Raw genomic sequence first — 21,159 nt, forward strand, 5'->3', positions numbered from 1 at the left:
GAGCCTTCATGACGGTTATTAGAGTTATCCTAACTAATTTAAATGCTTATATAAAATGCCCAATTCTTGTTTTGGTTTCCATTAAACAGAGGTCCATAATATCAGATGACAGTGAATTCACAAGTTAAATACACATTTGAATAATAATAAACCTTTATTGGTTTTGAGGTCTTGGCTTTTTAAATGTATGGTTCATTATTCTTACATTCTGAGAAAATGAGAAAATAAGTCTGCTCAACTGAAGCCTTTTTATTATAATATGTTACTGCATATTTGTCTCCTGTCAGCTAAAACAGATCTAGTTGTCCCGTCTGCTCAAATATCTCTTTGTGAAGGAAATGTCTTCAGTTTAGAATTATTTTCATTGCCCTGTTTTAGATCTTTTATACTTATTATTAAAAAAGGCAAAATAAACAACTCATGAAAAGAAACTTTGCTAGAATAAAGACAATAGTATTATCTTTACATTTTGATTTCTTTCCTAGAATGTAACCTAGCTTAGTCCTCCCTAACTTCTACCTACAGATTTAAAGAAACTTTTAACTAAGCTCCTTTGTTTCTGTTATTCTCTTTTGGAGACTGGATGACCAAAATTGGACAGTGTATTCAGTGTGCTACCTCTTTGTATAATAACTTTCAAAACCTATGTTAAAAAGAAGTCAACATTTCTTCCCAACTCCAACTCCTTGTCCCGCTTCACTCCCTCCAGAGCCCATGGCCATCAGCTCTCATTCCCACTGTCTTCTTATCAGACTGCTACTTCTCCAGTGATCCTTGAGTGCAAGGATAAGTTGGATGACTCCCAAGTGTCTGGGCCTGGGTTAACAGTAAGCCTGCAGCAATTACAGAAAAAAGTTTTGCTCATCCCTAAGCATGGAGCCTTTGCAGCCTATAGCTGCCAAACTCCAGCAAATCTTTACTGAACAGTGAGCCTCCCCGACACATTATTTTTAAGGCTGATAACTTGACCAAATCTGAACAGGTTGCCCTATTGGAACAGGAAAAGACTCATCCTTTACAACATGGAAAAGGTTGTCTGCTAGCTCTCAAGCCCTTGCTCTGTAGCATAGAGACACTTCCAAAGATAACTGTAAAACCTCAGCTAACATTTTTTGGGGGGGAGGGGGAGGGTAGCAAGGTTGTTTTTGCCTCATCTTGTCTTCTGAAATGGCAGAAGTATTTGGCTGAAAAACTGATTCAGATTCAATGTTTTTTTTGGAGACACCCTTTTTTGGAAGAAGTTTAATAATAACCAGTGGTGTTAAACCTTTTGGTGCCAGGGGCCAGATGAGTGGCACGGATCCTTTGTGCTGGACTGGGCCCTGTACTGCTTCCCTGGGGTCCACTCTGACTCTGCTCAGCCTTGCACTGGAGGACTGAGCCCCTGCACTGCCTCCAGCTGGTCTCTGCATGCCCACCCAGCCTGCAGACAGTGCCAGATTTAGGCTTAAACTACTTAAGATACAGTTTAGGGCCTCACAATATGAAGGGCCTCTAAATAAGAAAAAAAAATCTGGACATTTTCATTCTAATATGACAAAAATATACATATATATGGCTCCACAGTTATTATTCATATTGAGTTCATAAATGTGTGCAGAAATAATAATATTGCATCTTAAAATTTCATGAAAACCCATTTTCGTGGATTTTGTGGATTATTTTTATCTTATGGAGCCTCTTAAACGACATAGTTTAGAGCCTCAGCATGTCATAATCTGGCACTGCCCATGGGGCTCCCCACAGGTCTGGCCATTTGGTAGCACAACAATGGCAACTACTGCCACATTCTCCCCACCCCCCACATTTTTAGATCTGTTCTGGCTGCGGGGGCTCCTGCAGGCCAGGCTACACCTATTCAGTTTAGAAAAAGAGATGGTTCAGGGGGCACAACAAGGGCCTTCCAAATATTAAACAGGAAGATAAAGTAGATAGGGATTTATTATTTACTCCCTCTCACAAGTCAAGAACAAGGGGGGTCACAACAGGAAAACTAGTAGGTAGTAAGTTTGAAAAAAAAGCATAAGGAAGTTTTCACACTGCTTCTCCTTGATGGGTAGAACTCGTTGCTACCAGATGTGGAAGCTGAGTTTGGCCAGCTTCAAAAAAAGGGGTTGTACAAAGTCTTGGGAGGAAAGGGGCAGCACTAGTGGTGGAGCAGGGGAGTTAGTGGCACAGGCCTTGAATCATAACTTCTCAAACCCTAAATGCTGGAGGCTGCACGCAAGAAAGAAAGTGGGCAGGGGCGGGAACCCTGTATCACGCCCAGTTCACTCCGCATCCGCATCCAGGGCTACAGGACTGAGCCAGATAGACCTATGGTCTGCCCTAGTGAAAGGCTGTTCTTACGTGTTGCTAGATCTAAGCGCCCAGATCTAGGCCACACCTGATGCGGGATACTCGCCCACACACGTGTGGGCTGTGCCAGGCAGCGCAGCGCCAGGGCTCTAAGCAGCTCCCATCCCATTGGCCAGAACGCGTGTGTGGAGAGGCAGAAGGGAGTGCGGCCACCTGGGTTCCAGAGCAGCCTGATTCCGCCCCCTGGTTCTGGCCCCGCCCCCTGCCAGAGCACCTTGTTTCTGCCCTGAGGCAAGAACGGTGTCCCTGGACTGTACCATTCTCTGATTCCGGGTTGGCGGCGTGGGAGGGAGGGCGTGCATCAGCTTATTCCCCAGCCTCGCTTCCGCTTTTTGTGGGACTGACAATTTCTCGCACGTTAGTTATGCCTTAGTAGTGTCGCCCGATTCTTCCTCCCTCCCCCCCTTCACACATGGTACAAGCCACAGGTGCCCTGCTCAGGTGTGGCCGGTAGGACAAACCACGAGCGCAGACAGAGAGGGCACATTAGCATCATAGGAAGGCGACGCAGGCTGAGCAGCCTCCGTGGGATATTGAAGCGTCTGCACCGCAGCCGCCGGGGCCATTGGGAAGCGGAGGAGGCGGAGCCCTTGTGGCTCCGGGCCTGCCCAGGCCTTGGTAAGTGCCACTCCCGGAGGTGGGGAGGGCGGCATCATCCATGACAACGGCCCCCCGGACTGCCGAGCGTGGGGCACGCGGGGTGGGGGAGGCGGCACGAGGCGTTCTTGGTCGCGTCCCAGCGGTCTGGGTTCATGATGCAGTCGCACCCGCTGTAGGGGGAGGCGGTAAGAATTGAGGGGCCGCTCTGCAGGCGGTGGGGGGTTACCCCCCTCATGGAAGCGGCCGGGAGCAGTGCACATGCGCCACCCCGAAGCCGCTGGGGCTGGACAGAAGCCAAAGCAAGTTGTTGCTAGCTGCAGGACGCTGCATTGGGGCAGTAGCACTGGGGCCTGAAATAAGGATGTCAAGGGACCTTTTTTTAGACTTGATCTAAAAAGCACTTTTTTTAGCTGCTTGCTGGCGTTGGGGTTACAGCACGGCTTGGCCAGGTTTAGCAAGCCTATAGTCCAGCTGGGTTGCTTCTGAAACCCTGCCAGGCAGGCTGGGTCAGCAGCGCAGAGTGGCTTCGCACAGTGGAGGATACCCAGACAGGCTTATTACTGGGTGGGTGGCGAGGTCTCGGGGCCCCTCAGAAGCTGCTGCCGTGGCTGGAGGCGAGTTCCAGGCTCCCCCACCTCTGCCCATCTGGCTTTTTTTTGAGAATTTTTGTGTGTTGCAGGTCAAATTAGCCAGATCAGTTTACAATCCTTTAAATGGTTGAAAAAACGTATGCGGCCCTTCTACTGGCAAGTATCTTCCACCCCAGTCTTTTCAGCTGGGGGCTTCAGATGCTTCCAAATCCATGGGCCTGCATACAAGATGCCTGCCAAAGCCTGGAGGCTTGGGGTTTGGATGCCCCCAAGTTTCGCTTGCCATCAGCCAACAGCCCCAGGAGCAAGCTAGGGAGGATCCCCCCCATTTCCATAAAATTGGTGTGTAGCCAAGATCCTCCCACTGGAAGCTGGCCAGTGAGACTCTCATAGGGAGTCTTGTCTGCATTTGGACCCTGCAGGGTGCACACTCCACTACACAGTGCCATTTTAAATCCAGCTTGGCTCTAGTATCAGACCAGTGCAGCTTACTTAGCTCACAAGGGGCTGAAAATAGGGGAGGGAGGGAGGGGGTGTTATAGAGTTCAAGTTCAAATACCTGTATTCCCATCCATTCCCCTGAGATAAGGAGCTCTTGACCAATTCGGTAAGAAGCAGGGAAACTTGAGTCATGACCTGTGACCATTGTTTGCTGTTATTGCTATGGGGTCGCCCTATTAGCATTAGGTGTCATCAGTTGTATCCCACTTAAAAGCTGTGTGGAAAATCCAAGTACAATGACTTAAGCCGTTGGGGGCCCGGCTAAGAAACGAATGGTGTTAATACCATTACCTGTAAAAAGTGCTGTGTTACATTCAATTCCCTATGCAGACTATCTGGTTTTAGTCTCTAGACTTTGTGACAGGGTGAAAAAGCAATGGGAAGAGCTTAGGGCTGCCAGCATGACCCAGGTGACAAAAAGAAGTCCATGTTACTGGCCTGTGCATCTCCACACCTGTGAAACTATCCCTCCAAATCGCTTCTCTTGCATGCTGATTATTGTGGTTTGGACTGAACTCCTGGGATCAAAGTATCTGGGAGGAGGAATGTATGATGTACTTATTGCAGCAAAAGGGGGTAAGGGTTGGGGGAGTCCTGAACACCCCTGTGGAAGGCTCTGTTACTGCTACCCCATATGCTGGTTTTCAGCTTCCCAGTCAGAGGGCTGCAGATGGCTGACACCAACTTTAAAACAAGCATTTAGGATCCTGTTGGGTACAAAGGGGTCAAAAACAAGTGAAAAGAAATGTGTAAGTCTATTAGGGGGGTAGGGCACCCTTGTTTAGAAGAATGTAGATTCAATTATGTCATTAACAAGGATTTTTTTGACTTGGCCACTTTAATTTGCTAGGCCTTATGCACCCCAGGTATTCAAATAGGGATGTAGATCATTGTGACATGGAAAGATTAGTGGGTTTGCACCAAGTAAAAACACAGCAATGGAGCAACAAAAACTAATTGTTTAAATTGTAGGGTAATGATACAGTACTCAGTTTAAAACTCAGCTTACCATATATGCAAATAATGAGATCCCAAGGGAGAAGAAATACAAACTTCAAAAAAGTTACCTTGCTTCTGGTCTGCTCTTTAGGGAAGGTTTTTCCTTTTTTTTTTTTTTTTTTTTAATGCCAAGTAAGATTTCAGTCAGTTATATTAGAACTTATTTGAGAAACATGAGCAGAAAAGTGTACCAGTTAGGTACCACATGCAGTCAGTTGTCCCAGTCTGCCAGAGACAGGGTTTCAGAGGTTGTAGTCCTGCTTTGAGCAGGGGGTTGGACTAGATCAGCTGTTCTCAACCTTTTTCGTACCAAAACCCATTTGTAAACATTGATGGCCAGTCCTGACCCAGTACCCAGTTTTAAGTAGAAAACAACCCACAGCCCTGCTGATGGCCCTCACTCCTGACCCGCTGCCCCAGGCCCCAGCTCCCCCATTGTGAGGCAAGGGGGACCTCCAAGCAGCCCCTTACAGGCTGAAACTCTGTCAGCCTGCAAGGGAAAACCTGCAGCTTATCACATTTTTCTCTTAAACGACAATCCAGTTTTAAAGTTTGTTGATCCATTTTTTAAGTGCGTTTGCAACCCTTTCATATATTTTTGTGACCCACAGGTTGAGAAACGCCAGACTAGATGGCCTCCTAAGGTCCCTTCCAACTCTCATTGTCTATGATTCTGCAACATGCCTCTATAGTGTAACACAAATGCTTTATTCCCCTGCTCCCTTCCCCCACTTAAATCCAACCTTTGTTTGCTAAAACAGGCTGCTCCTGGGACCTCCATGAGCATGATCTAGCAGTTTAATCACAAATGTGCCTTTCTGGAGCTGGTAAATGAGATATAACACCCTTAAAAGAAATCTGGGGAAGCAAAAAAAACAAAAACAACCCGTGGCTCCTAATTTCATGCATGTCTAAAGGGTGGGCAGTACTTAAATGACAACCTCAAGGGACTTCTTTGGACTTTAAAGCACATTTTTAAAATACTTACAGCATGGCCTTGTGAGGCATGGAGTTTAACAAGCCTACAGCCAAGCTGGTTTGCCTCTGAGACCCTTCCACTCAGGCTGGGGCAACAGACCTCATGAGGTACCAGCCAGGGCACTTTTGTGGCTGGTTGGGAAAGGGTAAAAAAAATGCTAAGGCTGTCTGTGGGCTCTTGGTGCCCTAGGATCGGATCAGAGCAGAGCCTGGCTGCAACGGCTTTTGGAAGGAGACATTGCCCCAGCATTGCCAGGTCTTAAATATGAAATTATTGTATTGGAAGCTCAAAATTAGTCACATTTGTTGGAAACAAAACCCCTGTTACACTGAAAAATATGCAGAGCGGCATTTAAACAAGCATAAAAACAAGCCTCCTTTATATTGTCTTATTTATATTTATGTACAATATAGAAGTACATTTCTACGTGTATATAATCTCCAGTAAGTGAGAACTGCACCATCCAAGTTGAAGCCTTCCTTTATTTGGAGGCAGAGGGTGCCCTAGGCTGGAAGGGCCCTCAGGCGGTCACTTCACCCCTGCGTTGCCAGGTCTTGTTATATGAAATTATCGTATTGGAAGCTCAAAATTGTCACATTTGCTAACCCCCCCCAACAAACCAAACAACCCCAAAGCCATCATACACTGAAAAAAAAATATGCTAAGCAGCATGCAAATAACCCCTCTTGGCTAGTTTATACTGCTCGCTAGGACTGAGCCAGAGCTGGAGCATCCAAGCCGAAGCCGAAGCCTCTCTCTGTTTGGAGGGGGCGGGGCGGGCCCGGGGCCTGAGGGGGAGGAGCAGCAGCGAGAAACGAAACGCTGGGCCGTGTCTAGGGCTGCTGTGACTTGTAGTCCGCCCGCGGAACTACAGCTCCCGGCAGCGGGGTGGGGTGGGGCGGGGCGGGAGCACATGGCCTCTCCCCTTTGTTTCCCGCCCCGCAGGCAGGGCTCGGCTCCGCTCCCCGCCGCTCCTGGAGCTCCGCGCCGCCCGCAGAGCCGGGCCGGGCCGGGCCGGGCCCCCATGCGAGCGGGCAGCGCCGGCCCCCGCCAGCCCGCGCCGCCGCCTGCCGCTGCCATGTGGGGCTAGAGGCGGGGCTGGCGCCGAGCTGCGAAGATGGAGGCGGGCGCGCAGCCCCTCTCCGGGCAGCGGGGGCCGCCGGGCGGCGGCGCGGCCATGGACAGCGCCCTGCGGGCCCAGGGCTTGTACCGCAAGCGGGTCGCCAAGGACGGGTCGTGTCTCTTCAGGGCTGTGGCCGAGCAGGTAAAGCAGCGCCTGCGGGTGAGCGGGGAGGGCTCCTCGCCCCGGAGGGGTGGGTGTGGGAGGCGGCTCGGTCCCGTGTGCGGGCGGGGGGGCGCCGCGGTGGATCCCGAAGCGCCGGGCGCGGGAAGGAGCCTGCCGGATCGGGGAGCAGCCCTTCAGGCCTGGAGTTGGCCCTGGGGACTCGGCTGCAGGGGGCCAGGCAAAGACTGCTGCGCTGGGCAAGTCGTGGGTTTCCTTCTGGGCCGCTCCCGGCCCAATTAAAACATTTGAATCAAAAAGAAAGTGACAGCGTCATCTTGTCTTAGAGGCAAGTAAACAGCAGTGGGAGCTCTGGGGCTGACCTGGGGAGGCTCGGTGTGATCCCCCACCGCACATGGAGGGATCCCACTCGTCTTTTCTTTTTTGCCAGCAAACTTTTAAAATACTTAAGTTGTTGCTTGAAGTTATTTTGATGCTCGAGAGTCTTTGGGTAAAGAGAAGGAGTTGGGTTTTGTCACCGTTTCCTTGTGAGCTGTTTCTGTCTGTGTCTGTTTGTGTCTCTGGTCTCTATGTGCCTATAGTTGTGTGTGTCTCTATGTGCCTGTCTGTGTGTCTGTATAGTATCTGGAGGTACCTGCTTTCCTGGCAACTAATTTTTTTTTTTTTATTCTTTGTTTTTCATTTTGTATTCTGTTCTGATTAAGCCTGCAGTTTTTATGTTTTTGGGTGCATGTATCTTCATTATAAAGTTAATCTAAGGTCACGTGCAGGTTTTCATGTAGTTTCATTACCTTCTACACAGATGCCTCTGACCAAAGTTTTGGAAAATGCTCTATACTCGGGCTAGTTTACAAGGCTGGGAGTGCAAGCTAAGTTTGTAACATGCTGAATCGCAGCTAAATTTGTAATGTGCTCTCAGGTTTGTAACGTGCTTTCAGGACCCATGCTCTCAGAATTAAAAAATGTAGCCCGGAAGAGATCTAGCTCACAACATCAAGAAGATAGAACGGAGACATGAGTATTCCTGGCTTCAGCCCTGTGGTTGGGTCACACACCTGTTTCTCTCAGACTGGAGAAAAAGAAAAGCATAAGTGGGTCTGGGAAGATTTGATTTTAACCAGTACTTCGCTTTCCAGTCGCACAGTTTCTGTAATTAATACGAATTTACAAAGAGCAAGTGCTACTTGAATAATCACACAAATCTTATCTTAAGATAGAAAGCTATTCTGTTGTTATTTTTTTTCTGTCAGTGAGTTATTTTCATATTAAATATTTCTGTGTATGTGTTCGTTTTTTGACTTCCACAGTAGCTTAATCCTGAGTAAGAAGTAACTGGGTTTTTAATCTACGTAAGTTTTCTGTTCTGACATTTAAGTATATCTGTTTCCCTGTTTAAATTACTGAATCATCCAAGCTTATTTTTACCAGATAGTTGGCATCCATTTGTAACTTTACCTCTGCAGTCCTAAATTTTCTTTTTCTTTTTTCCCACCACACTACCCTTTCCCTGGTAGGTGTTGCACTCTCAGTCTCGGCATATTGATGTTAGGATGGCTTGCATAGATTATCTTCGGAAAAACAGAGAGAAATTTGAAGCGGTAAGTGTCATCTTTTGCTGCTGCTGTTTTCCTTAGAATTTTCTTTCTTTGTTTCTACTTCTCTTTCTCTGTCAAGCTCTATTATTCTATTCAGCAGGGTTCTTAACGGTGAGCTCCTATTTTGGTAGGTGTTTAAAGCAAGCTCCCCTTAAAAGGAATTGCTGCATATTCAATAGTAACCAGATTCCATGAACTTGCTGGAAAGACTTACGTTGCTTTGGACTATTCTAGTTTGTGGAATATAATGCCAACCTAAATTTAAGAAAAAAACCCAAGAAAATCCTCTTGAACCTGAGGTTTCCTTTAGTAGCACTCACAGTATTAAGGTTGAAACATTTGTATGTACTAATTTCTGAATTCTTAATTTCTCCTCCTTTATGTTGCATTAATGTTACTTCTTGCATTTAATAAATTAAGTTATTTATGATTGTGCAGCACAATTATCTATAATCTATATTATCTATAAGAGCCAATAATTAGTTTGAAATAATTAAGTTCAAGTTAACTTTCAAACTAATTATTTAAGAGCTGCTTATTGAGGGTGTATTGCAGTTACTGTTCTGGATTCTTTAAAAAAACTGTACTTCCTTGAATCTAAAATGAAGTCCCCCCTGCATCAGCATGATGGGGGGGAGCCCCTTGTCTTAGATTCGCATAAAAAATGGAGGGTTTGCAGGGTGAGGGGCAGGAGGCTGCTGTGGCTCTGACTCTGGCCCTGAGCTTGAGTTGGGGCCAGAGTCAGACCCACAGCAGCCTCCTGCCCCCACCTCCATTTGCCTTCTTCCCCTTTCCCCCTCCTTATTGTCAGGTACAGCTTGGCTCCAGCTTGGGCTGGATTCCCTCCTGGGCACAGGAAATCTCTGTCTCCTGCCTGGCCAGTCAGCAGTACCACTGCTGCTGCATGGCCTAGCAAGAGATGTATTTCCTTCTGCTGTGCTCTTTGGGTTGGAGGGGAAGGGGCAGAGATTGTGGGGAGTGGGTGGAAGGGGAAAGGGCAGAGACTGAGGGTCTGGAGGGATGCAGGTGTCAGGGGATCAGGTAGTCTGCTCCCTCCTGACCATACTTCTTCCCCCCTGCAGAGAGGAAGGGGGCTGCCTGACCTCTCCCAGCTACCTGACCCCCTAGTCAGTACTTTCCCTGCTGTAGCTGTTGGATGACACAAATTTAAAACAACCCTCCAATAATTAGATGCTATATCTGGAAAACTAACACATTTATAAATTTTCCAGATATAGCATCTAATTATTAGGAAGTTGCCTTAAATTCAGTATCATCCTATATTCGAGTAAATATGGTAATTGCCCCACTTCCTTTCTAACATAAGAAAACTTCAATTAAATGAACAAGTAATGTGTTTGTTTTATGTCCTATTGTGGACTATGGGAAAAAAAAGGGCAATAGGAAGGAAGATCCTGTGTGGGATCGGACTTTGCAAGCCCCTTCCTGGTACAACTGGAGAATACCGGCAGCTCTAAGCTGCCCATGCTCTCCCACCATATGGCAAATAGACAGTTGCTATAATAAAATGGCGCATACTATTATTACCTTCTGTTACAGCCGCAGATTGAGCATTTGTGGTGCAACATAACGTATGGACATCTGTTTGCTGTCACTTTGTGCTGCCATATACATTTTATGGCAGCCCAAAAGTGAGGAAAAGCGATATCTGTTTCCACCCACAGTTCCTTGCCTTGCACCTGAGCTTGGTGAGGGTCTCTTCCCACAATTTTTTCAATCTCAGCATTGTACCATTTTTAATTTTGAATGGTATTGCACTAGACTGGGGTGCTCAAAATATGGCCCATGGGCTGGATCTGACCTACCAGGCCATTCTATATGGCCCATGGGGCCCCTAAATTTAGAAAATTCATCTGTTCCTGGCTCCTGTCAAAGATGAGGAGCCCAGGGGAAGCCACGGTGGGCTCCTGCAACAGCAGGGTCTACCCGGCCCTGCCCTGCCCACCTCTCCTAGCAGGGGCCTCTGCCTAGCAGGGGCTTTTGGCCTGGGACTGCAGGGCTATTTGTGCCTCCCTGTGCTAGAGCGGGAAATTCAGTTAAAGTGTGGGGGGGAGGGGAGGAGGAGGCAGGGGAGGACCATAGGGATCACCCTAGTCCTTGGGGCCCAGCAGAGTCCTGCTGAGCCTCATGGTCTGGCCATGCAGCTGGGAACCATGTAGTTAAGAGTGGCTGGCCTGTGGGTGGGCAGGAAAGTGGGGAAACTGGCAGTGGGGGTTGGGGGGAGTGGAAGTGAGTGGGCATGCAGGAGCCTGGGGCCTGTGTCAGTGTGCTGGAGCCAGTGCTGGCAGGGCCCAGAGTGGGGCTGCAGGAGTGTGGGATGTGGGCTGGCAGGGGTCTATGGAGCTGGGCTGAGTTGTCCCAGCAGGGAGAGGGGGGAGGTGACCTGGCTCCATAGAGCCTCAGCTGGCTGGGACCCTGTGCTCCTGCTGCCCTGCTCTGGGCCCCTCCGGCACTGGCTCTGGGACACTGATACGGTACAGGTGGGGACGAGCGCACAGGCCTGACCCCTTGCGCCCCATGCTTGTTCATCTGGGCTGAGCAGCGGTGGCGGGGAACAAACTCCTGTTCAATGCAGGAGAAAAGCATGCCCTGCTTCCTCCCCATGGCCAGTGCTTTCTGCTGCAGCCGCTTGCAGCCCGTGCAGGACTGTCCTACCTGTGTTGCATCACCACCGCCCCGTGGGGCAGCAGTGGCTATGGAGAACAGGCACAGGCAGCTCTGCTCAGGCTCTGAGCAGCTGTAGCAGGGAACTGCCAGCCTCCTTTTGGGAGGAAGGGAGGTTGCCATCTTGGAATTGGGAAACAAACAAATCGTGTGCTAAAAATCAAACATCTACTATAGCATATTTCCATTTTGAAAAATATTTTTGTCTCGATTTATGTATGTTTGTGTAGTGTATATAGAGGTGATTGCATAATAGCTCAAAACAAAGTCTTACTCTTGTGTATTGTGTGTGGCGTGTGACTTGGGTGTGTGTGTGTGGGGGTATGATGGCTATGGCGGGGGGCCCCCATGACCCACAGCCCCTGCCACTGGTGGCGGCAGCAGCAGCTGTAGGTGGTGGGTCCTTGGGGTGCACATGACCCATGGCAGGTGGAGCCCTCTGGCAGCACATGGCTTCGGCTGAGTCCCAGGAGCTGCACATAGTGGTAGGGAGTGGGACCAGGCCACCGGCTCCATTGTGTGGGGCTCCCCACGGCTCATGTTCAGCTCCCAGGACTTGGGTGGACTCCGCTGGGGGAACCTCTGCACAGTGAAGCTGGTGGCTTGACCCTACTTGCTGCCGCCATGCGCAGCTCCTGGAATTTGGCAGGGAGCAGGGCCAAGCTGGCCTGGCTCCATTATGTGGGGCTCCCCACCAATCCTGGCCAAGTCTTGCTGCACATAGCTGCAGGGAGTGAAGCTGGCCTGGCTCTACTGTTTGGGGCTCCCCCCAGTGGCACATGGCTCTGACAAAGTCCTGGGAACTGTGTGTGAGGAGCCCCACGCAATGGAGCCAGGCTGTCCCCTTGCTCACGCTGGCCCTGGCTCTGGGCTCTGGGCTTCAGGCTCCCACCCAACTGCAGTTTTCCTCTTGGCCACTGCTGCTTCCCTACCTGCTGGCCAGAGTACTGCAGCAGGGACAGGAGGAAGGACCACTGGAGGCTGGGGGAGCCTAGCAGTTCCCTGGGCGGCTGCAGCAGCAGATCTACTCAGAAACTGTGCGCACATACCAGGAGTGGGGCCCTCCTGTGGGCAAGGGTGGGAGCGCAGTGCGCTGCCCTGGCAGGAGTGGGCAGGGCTCGGTCCTATGCAGTGCCCAGTAGGGGCAGCTATGGGCTGTGCTGGATACAATTAATTGTTGGATGCCCATCCGTGTGCTTGAATAAATTGCCCAGCAAGCTGGATGCAGCCCGTGGGCTGTATTTTTGCCTGCTCCTGGCCTAGCCTCACTCTTATCTCTTCTTCTTTTGTTACTGAAAAACCTATTTCCATGCCCACTCGTGCTTCCTCATGGTGCTGTACACAGTTGGAAAAAGCTACCTGACAACATTTGCAAGGCTGCTTTTTTTATACTTCCCTCAGCACTTTTTTAGGACCTGTTGCCGTGGTGCCTCCAAGAATAAAAAATGGCTGCTGGTGAGCTGAGACCATTGCTTACCTTACGGACCAGTAGTGTTTCATTTATTTCCTTACTCTCCCATATGTCCATCTTGCTGCTGTCACTTAGATTGTATGCTCTTCAGGCAGGGCCCATCTTGTAATACTTGTACAGGCCTTAGCAGTGTGAAGCTGTGGTCATAGACTTCTAGCTGTAAAACTAATACAAGTAAGGAAAAAAAAAATGTGTTTTCTTTTTCCCTACAGTTCATAGAGGGGTCATTTGAAGACTATTTAAAATGTTTGGAAAATCCACAGGTACGTATTACTTTTTTCACTTTTTATAAGGAAAAATGCCAGACAGCTTGGTGAAAGCCAACTGCATATTTTAAATAAGCTTGAAATCTCAGTGCATTATATGTTTTCATATAGACTATATGTGCCTACACACACAGACATGGTATACAGTTCTGTGCTTTTATGCACTATATCTAATTGATTTTTTAAAAAGATGATCTGATAATGAAAAATGACAATTTTTAAAGCGTGTAAAATGACACCTGGATAGATGTATACTTGTGTGTACTGTGCCAGTATTATGCATACTGGTGTGTACTAGTGTGGTGCTTGTGGTGTGCATGACCTTATTGGATGGAAGAGAAATTAGGGGGCCATGGCTTCCCAAGTTGTTTCAAGATTATTAGAATGTGATTATACCTGCCAGTTTCTAGCTGTGTTTCCTTTTGTTTTCTGTGATTTGTCTCTGTCACTACTTCTTCATATTCAGCAGTGATATCACAGTTGGTACAGGTGCTGTATTGCTTTTGGTTAGGCTTTTGTTATCCAGATGGTTTTATCATTTGGTATGTGACAGCTATGGAATGGGAAATACTGCTGTTCCAGGGAGTATTAACTTAATGTATAAAACAGCAATATTGTAAGTATGTTATTCTAACAGGACAACCTTCATTTTGGTTTTCTCCTCTTTTCTGTCTTTTCTTTCATTTAAACATTCTTTTGCAGTATTGGCACATGTTGCTTTTTTGTGAAAGTGCCAAAAGATTAAACTTGTCAGTATTCTTTAAAGGAGTTTCAAACAGTAAATAAAAGCCTAAATAGTGAGAAGAAAAGATTAAGAAAAATAAGTCTGAAGGTTTTATTTTTGATGAATTGGACCCAAAATGTTTTTATAAGGTTGAAAACAAAAAGGGTCTACATAGTAGTAACACATTGGATTTAATAAGGATCTTTTAAAAGAGAATGTTACATACACCCGTTGCCTCCACCATGTCAGCCAATGACAGAGACGTGGCTACCCAAATGAGCCTTTGTTTTGGTTGCTAAAAATAAATAGCAAAGGGAAAAAATGGGTGTGTAACTCTTATTTCTGAATATGTCCACATATCAGTTCTCAGTGCTGTGTTGAGCTACCACATTTGCTCAGTGAACAAAACTCAGATGTAGTGCAGCTATAGTTAGTGTGGCATTTATTGGCCCACTGAACAGGGCCATGCTAGCATAGCTGCACTATTTCTGGTTTTGGGGCCAGTGGGCACAGCTTGTCTCAACTTGGCTTTGCTTTGTGATGTACAGACATATGTTATATCCTTATCAATCCTGGGTTTTTTAAATTGCAGGTAAAACTAAAAGAACCTGCAGATTCCTATGCCAGGTTCTCTGCAGTGGTGAGAAACCTGTTCTGTTTTTTCTCCCTAGGTGAATTATTTTGATTAAATTAGATTGTTACTGCAGTAACATAAATCATTGCTTTTAAGAATGTAATATGCTTACAGTAGAGATTTGTACTGGTGCAGTTACAGTATTGGCAAAACATCCTGTCATAGGCAAGTTTTATTATTTATTTGTTGTGTACAAAGTGTGTGCATGCATGTATGTATTTTAAATGTGTGTCTTTAATCTAAGAAGAATCAAGACTGTTGATTGATATTCTCTGGTTTTGCTGTAGAATTTCTTTTTGTTCTCATGACTTAGGCTTGTTCGCACAAATGTAACCATGCCAATTGTAGTTGTGCCACTGCAAATCCTTAGTGTAGACAAGGGGTTTTCAACCTTTTTTGGTTGGTGTATTCCTGGTGGCTGGTCAACGAGTTGGGGGGTCCCCGGGCAGCCGAGCTGGGGGGAGGGGGTCCCTTGGCGGCTGATCGAGCAGGGGTGTAGGCGGGGGGTCCCCCGCACACAGTGGCAAAACCAGAAATGCCGGTGGCAAAACTGGAAGTGCCACTACTTCTCCATGCCACTGCTGCATACCCCTTGGGGCCTTCCAATACTCCCAGGGGTACGCATACCCTTGGTTGACAACCCCTGGTTGTAGATAGTTGCACTATTGAGAACAGTTTTAGTTTGAGTTTCAAATTCGGCTGAATCCAGGGTTTTTTCCAGTTGTGATGCATGCGAGAGAGCACACATGGTGAAACTTCAACAGCTGTGCCCTTGCAAAAAATCCTATGGCATCTGGCCTTAACTGAAGGGACAGTGTGATAAATTATTGTGAATGTTTGTTTGGTTTTTTTTCCTAGTGTGTTGGAGCTTGCCAGTGTGAATTATTAAGGACTAGTTCTTTCTAAATAACAACAAGTGCAAACAGGCTTACTTTAGATCAAGCTGCCTTGTTGAAGAATAGTCACCCAGGAATACTTATTCCTTGAAAACTCCATTTAAAGCAAAAACCAAAGTAAATAGGTGTTTAAAAAACAATCAGTCAGTTCCTGTTTAAATTAATTACCTTTCACTTTTGTAGCAGATGTGATTGCTGGAAACCTAAAAGAGCAACAATCCATGAAGTCATCTTGGATGGACAGAACTGGGATTTCTGTTTCTAACGTGTCAAAATTGGAATGTCCTTTATTAAAAAAACCCAAAATGAAATGGCCAAACAAGGCATCTGACAGCATTGCAGTATGCATATTTTAATATTAACTCCTCTTTTGTCTATCATCTGAAACTGTTAAAACACCATCTTGGATTCAAATCTAAATTAATTTTAGTTTTTACTGGAGGAGATGGATGAACCTAAACCAAAACCTTAAAGCTAAAAAGTTAACCCAAATAGTTTAGTTGCATCATGTCAGAGGGCTGTTGGACAGTATATTTGAATAGCAGTGAATACAGCAGCTTTCACTTCTGTTAGTATTCTGATTATGACTCTTGTTGCTTTTGACCTCTGTTCTTCAGTGTTTGACAGCTAAAGGTGTAGTCTCACTGACATTGTTGGGCATTTGTGCTCTTCAATAATAACACCAACAAAACAAACACAATTGTTTTTTCTTATTGGCAGTCTTGGCACATGAACCACGGAATTCAGAACTACATTTTCTGCTACAGAAATGGTCTCTTTAGTTAAGTGCTGAGGCACTTCTTCAGGCAGTACCAAGAATTTTTGTGGTACTTAGTATGTAATTAAATAGAAGACTTTACTTCCAGGATGTTTATTCCGATAACTAAATTCAATAACAGGTGATTTTAAGTATAGGTTTGAATACAAGTTTCATCTAACATTTTTTCTTTAAAGGGAAACTCTTGCTAGGACAACCTGTTCCAGCTCTGAGGGGAATAATCCAGAGTAGATTAAAAAAAAAAAAAAAAGAAGCTATTAACGTATATGTTTTGAATTCAAGATGAGTTTCTTGTGGGGATGTTGAGGGAGAAAGTAATGTTAGGCTAGGAACAGATGTCGCACTTGTCTCTAGACAGGTTGTGCCTGTGTTTGTCCTGGAACAGGAATATCCTGGGATTGATGTGTGCAACTCTTATTAGGGTTTTTTTGAGTAGCTAAATGCACTGCTGCTTTGCTGCCATTGATTTGGTGATGCAGTCTTGGGATAACTGTTCAGACACACTTTGCAATGTGCTGGGATAAACTATTAATACAGGCAAACCTTGACTTAGGACGGTTCGAGTTATGACGAACCGCAGTTACAACACTTGTAAATTGACACCCCGGTTTTGAAGTTCTGACTCGAGTTTCAACTTTATGACGCTGGACACTGGAGACAGGTCTGCCAGTGGAAGGGGAGGGTGAAGCAGGCAGTACTGCGTCAAAGTTGCGTTTCTGCCCCCCAGCACCACCTCATTGTTGCAACCCCTGGACAAGGGGGTAATTGAATCCTTCAGGGCCTGCTATCTTAGGCACACATTTGCCCAGGCCATCAGGGCAATTGAGAAGGAAGGTGGACCAACTCTGAAGGAATTCTGGAAGGAAATCAACGTTTACCATACAGTTAATAACATTGGTGAGGCACAGAATGAAGTCAAACAATCAAATTTGAATGGTGTTTGGAGAAAATTGTGTCCTAAGTTTGTATCTGACTTCCAAGGCTTTACAGACACCGTTAAAAAGGTGACCAAAAATGTTATTGAAATGAGCAAAGAATTCAATTTAGACGTTGCACCACAAGATGTTGATGGGTTGCTGGCATCACATTCTGCAGAATTAACCAATGAGGACCTCATTGAATTGGAACAGCAAAAAGTGGCAGAGGAAGAAGATGCACCTATTGTTGAAGAGATTCTTGCTCATAAAGTCTTGACAACAAAAGAGTTGGCTGAGGCATTTCAACATTTGGAAGTTGTCATGTACTTATTTTGAGGAATGTGATCCAAACATTGAATGCAGTGCATCAGTGAATGTACAGCTGCTACAGAGAAATAGACAAACAAAAGAAGAGAACATCTGTCCAAACTTCCTTGGACACTTTCTTTAAGAAATCAGACAAGACTTCAGGGAAACCTGCAGCCAAGACTCCTAAGAAGTCTCCAGCCAAGAGCCCTTCAAAAAGTTCAGCAAAGTTACCTCAAAGAAGTCCTTCCAAATGCATATGCTTGCTATTTACAATATAACTACATACAGACAAGTAATATAGCTACATTTATTTATTTTATATAACTGAGTACTGTACAAAATTCTGGGTTATTTTTGGTGAAAATAGTGTGTCGGGCTTTGGTTCAGGAACCAAACCCCCATTTATAACATTGTTTCCTATGGGGAAATTGGTTCCAAGTTACATTTTGACTTAAGACGCGGTTTTCAGGAACCAATTGTGTTGTAAGTCCGAGGACTGCCTGTACTACTTATAGCATTTATCCTGGGACAATGGTCATGGATATCTGAATTGTTGCAGTTTGCCCTGGAATAAAATGGTTTATTTTAGGTTGCAAGAACTCTTGTCTAAGAAATAGGCCAAAAGGGAAATTCCCTGGCCATGACAGTCTTTTAACACCAGCAGATAAAGTCAGCTTTAAAAATGATAACATTTTTTAAAAACAAACTTGGGCGCTTAAATCACTTCTTGAAAATTTTACCTGCGGGTTAACCAAATTGATGTTTTGCTTTTAAAGTTTTCTCTCAAATGCATGTCAGCACCAGATTTCATTCTTCGTAGTAGTACTGCTTTTGAATGATGTCTCATTTATATTTTTTAATTGCAGTAATATACAGAGCAGTAGCGGAGAGCTGTTTTCATCCTCAATTCTATTCTAAAATACACTATTCTGTGTTCAGAAGGGGTTTGAATGCACAAGTAATAAATCTTTTGACTGAAATCTAGGTTGTGTGTTATGTGCTATCTCCATAATAGTGATTTTTTTTTCTATTTACCCAAATGTGAAAAAAAAATTTTGAATGAGTTTTGATTTATTTTTATTTTTCACTACAGGAGTGGGTTGGACAAGTGGAAATAAGTGCCCTATCTCTTATGTACAAGTAAGAAAACTCTTAATACTACTTAATAAGTCTTAGGTTTTTTTTTGTTTTTTCTTTTTACCATAACCTGCTTAAATTAATTTAGCTGTTTTGTTTAGCTGTTTACAATTTTAAAGATATAGTTAACAATTAGACATTACCTGAAATGTATTATCATTCTCTAAATACTGGCATCTTCATACTGAAATTTACATTTGAAAAGACTGTGTTAAAAAGCAGAGCAGATATGCTTGTAAACATAATAAAATGTAGGCTTTGAATAATGTCACAAACTTACCTTTACAAATGAAATTAGTAGTGTGTTCAAGTAGAACCATCTAGTTTGTAATTTGCTAATTTTAATTTCATGATTGGCATAAAAGTGCCTTTTTGTTCTTTGTTTGGCAGAGCTATGCTAGTAAATCTCCATCACAAAGACTCATGCTACGAACACTTGATCTATATGCAGTTTTTATAGTTCCCTCTTTTTTTTTCTTCCTTTCAACCTGAAATATTAAGTCTGGCTTGTCCTTCTTGTGGTGGGAGAAAACTCCCTGGAGTTCATTGTCTAGCTGCATAGAAACCAGGCAACATGGGTAAAGAATTAACTGCAGTTTATTTGCTCGAGCAATGACCATTAAGCCAGCAAAAAGGCAAAATGGCCCCCCCTAAAGGGTGGGGCGTTCTTTTATACTTTTTACAATAAGGCAAGACTACAGGGTTAACAAAAAGCAATACTTGGGCAGTACTTTACAAATCTTCATAACAGCATATTTCTATTAAGCTGAACTAGCACTTTCTAAAAGCTAAAAGTTAAGTAACAGTAACATTATGATAGGTTAGCAAAAACTTGCACAGTAGTAGATACTTCTTAAGGACACGATCACTGTACTTAGAACAATGGCTTCTTTGTCTTATCTTGTTCCTTGCTGTATCTGGTTTACAGCACATAGACACAGATTCACTTGCTGCATTTTACTCAGAAAATGGTTAACACAGTTAAAATGATTACTTAACATAAGCAAAGGCTTAGCTATCATTCTGTCTTGTGGTCAGCGGCATTGCTAGGCCACAGGTCATGCCTAGTATTCAGCTGCAAAGCTAATACTTCTTAATAATCTAAATTATTGTTAACCTAACAGTATGCTATCAGAAAACTATTTTATTTCAGGGTAATAACAAACATGCTTACCACATTCTCAAGCATGGATCAGTTGTACTTGTATGAAGGTGCTTCATACTAGTATAGTTTATTCTTCTTCCCGCATGGGAATAGATTGTACCAGCCTAAATCACACATACAGTATGCATCTGTTCACACTGGAAGGGTTGTGCCACTTTAACCATACTAATGTAATTAAAACAGCGTAACTTTTTGTATGGACAAATCTTAAGACTTGGTCTATAGTTACTTTGATGGCAAAGTCATGTGGTAAAAGCCCTCATTTTGTGGCTATAGTTTATTCCATGCAGGGAACTAGTTTCAACTATATAAACTGTCTCTTATCTACCTTCAAAAGGGTTTGCCATCATAGGTATGTCATCAAACTCTCCTGATGATCATGAAGTCTGCTCTGTCCCTCCAGAACACTATATTCTGTTGGGTATACACTATGTTACAGTAGTAGCATTTTACTGTTATCCTGTTTTCTCACATACAACAAACAACAATTCCCCAGAAATCAGACCCCAAAAATTGTGGTGTGTGTATTAAGCAGGGAAGGGGTGACTTCCTGGCTGGGGATAGAAACAACCTGATTTGATTCCTATTCCATTCTGATTTTTCTGTTCAGGCACCTAAGGGAATTGATTGATTTTTATGGCTCATTTGTTCTTTACTGCAGAGGTGTTAACAATTGTCTCTTCTTTTTAATGATATTGATGTTCCACTAATCAAACTAACCTTTCTTACAGCAATTTTGCTTCCTCCTAGTCTATCCTGGTCCTGTTTCATAGGTCTTTAGCTCTTTTCAGAATCATAGATCTACCCATGAAGGCCAGTTTTCAGTAGAAGCTAGGCTTTTAGTTAAACAAGAAAGGAAGGTTGAGTCGCTTGAAGATTAGGCTCAGACTCTGCTCTCAGCAGCCATAACTTTGGAAAATGTTTTTCTTCATTTTGCCTTTCAAAAACAATTTGCGTTTTCTATTCAGGAGTGTGTTGTATGCAAAAAATGAGTATTTTACTGTTGTGCAAATGAATGAACAAAGTTAAGTGGTCATGCGTTTCTTATTGTTTGTAGGTCAGTTTGTAACTTTCAATATTTTACACTATTTAGTGCAAGTTAATGAGATTCTGATTTTGCAACTTGATGAGATTTTGCTTTAGTTCTGGATTTGACCTTGAAAAACTAAGCTACATAACTAAAATATTACTGTCAAAGCACTTGAGCGAGTGCTAGATGCACAAGGTTGCACATTTCTTTGTGTGGTTTGTTAAACTTTATGCAGTCAGTGAGACTCGGTTTTACATGACTGTGCTGGACTGAAAGCACCTT

The 21,159-nt window shown here is 44.7% G+C and overlaps 1 protein-coding gene across 4 annotated transcripts in view; it reads left to right on the forward strand.

The window, feature by feature from the left end:
- The first annotated feature begins 2,729 nt into the window (after nucleotides 1-2,729).
- The window catches only part of OTUD4 (OTU deubiquitinase 4), a 62,390-nt gene continuing 43,960 nt past the window's right edge, over nucleotides 2,730-21,159 (forward strand). For 2 of the 4 annotated variants that reach the window (XM_014608568.3, XM_006262738.4), the window contains exons 1-4: nucleotides 6,950-7,291; nucleotides 8,785-8,868; nucleotides 13,234-13,284; nucleotides 18,639-18,685. In XM_014608568.3, coding sequence (XP_014464054.2) covers nucleotides 7,145-7,291; nucleotides 8,785-8,868; nucleotides 13,234-13,284; nucleotides 18,639-18,685 — 329 coding nt within the window. In that variant the 5' untranslated portion in view covers nucleotides 6,950-7,144. Of the gene's footprint in view, nucleotides 2,977-6,949; nucleotides 7,292-8,784; nucleotides 8,869-13,233; nucleotides 13,285-18,638; nucleotides 18,686-21,159 lie in introns of those variants that run through there. The other 2 variants (XM_059722010.1, XM_019495543.2) reach the window with 2 other exon arrangements.

This window comes from Alligator mississippiensis, chromosome 2, assembly GCF_030867095.1.
Source record: "Alligator mississippiensis isolate rAllMis1 chromosome 2, rAllMis1, whole genome shotgun sequence".
NCBI lineage: Eukaryota > Metazoa > Chordata > Crocodylia > Alligatoridae > Alligator > Alligator mississippiensis.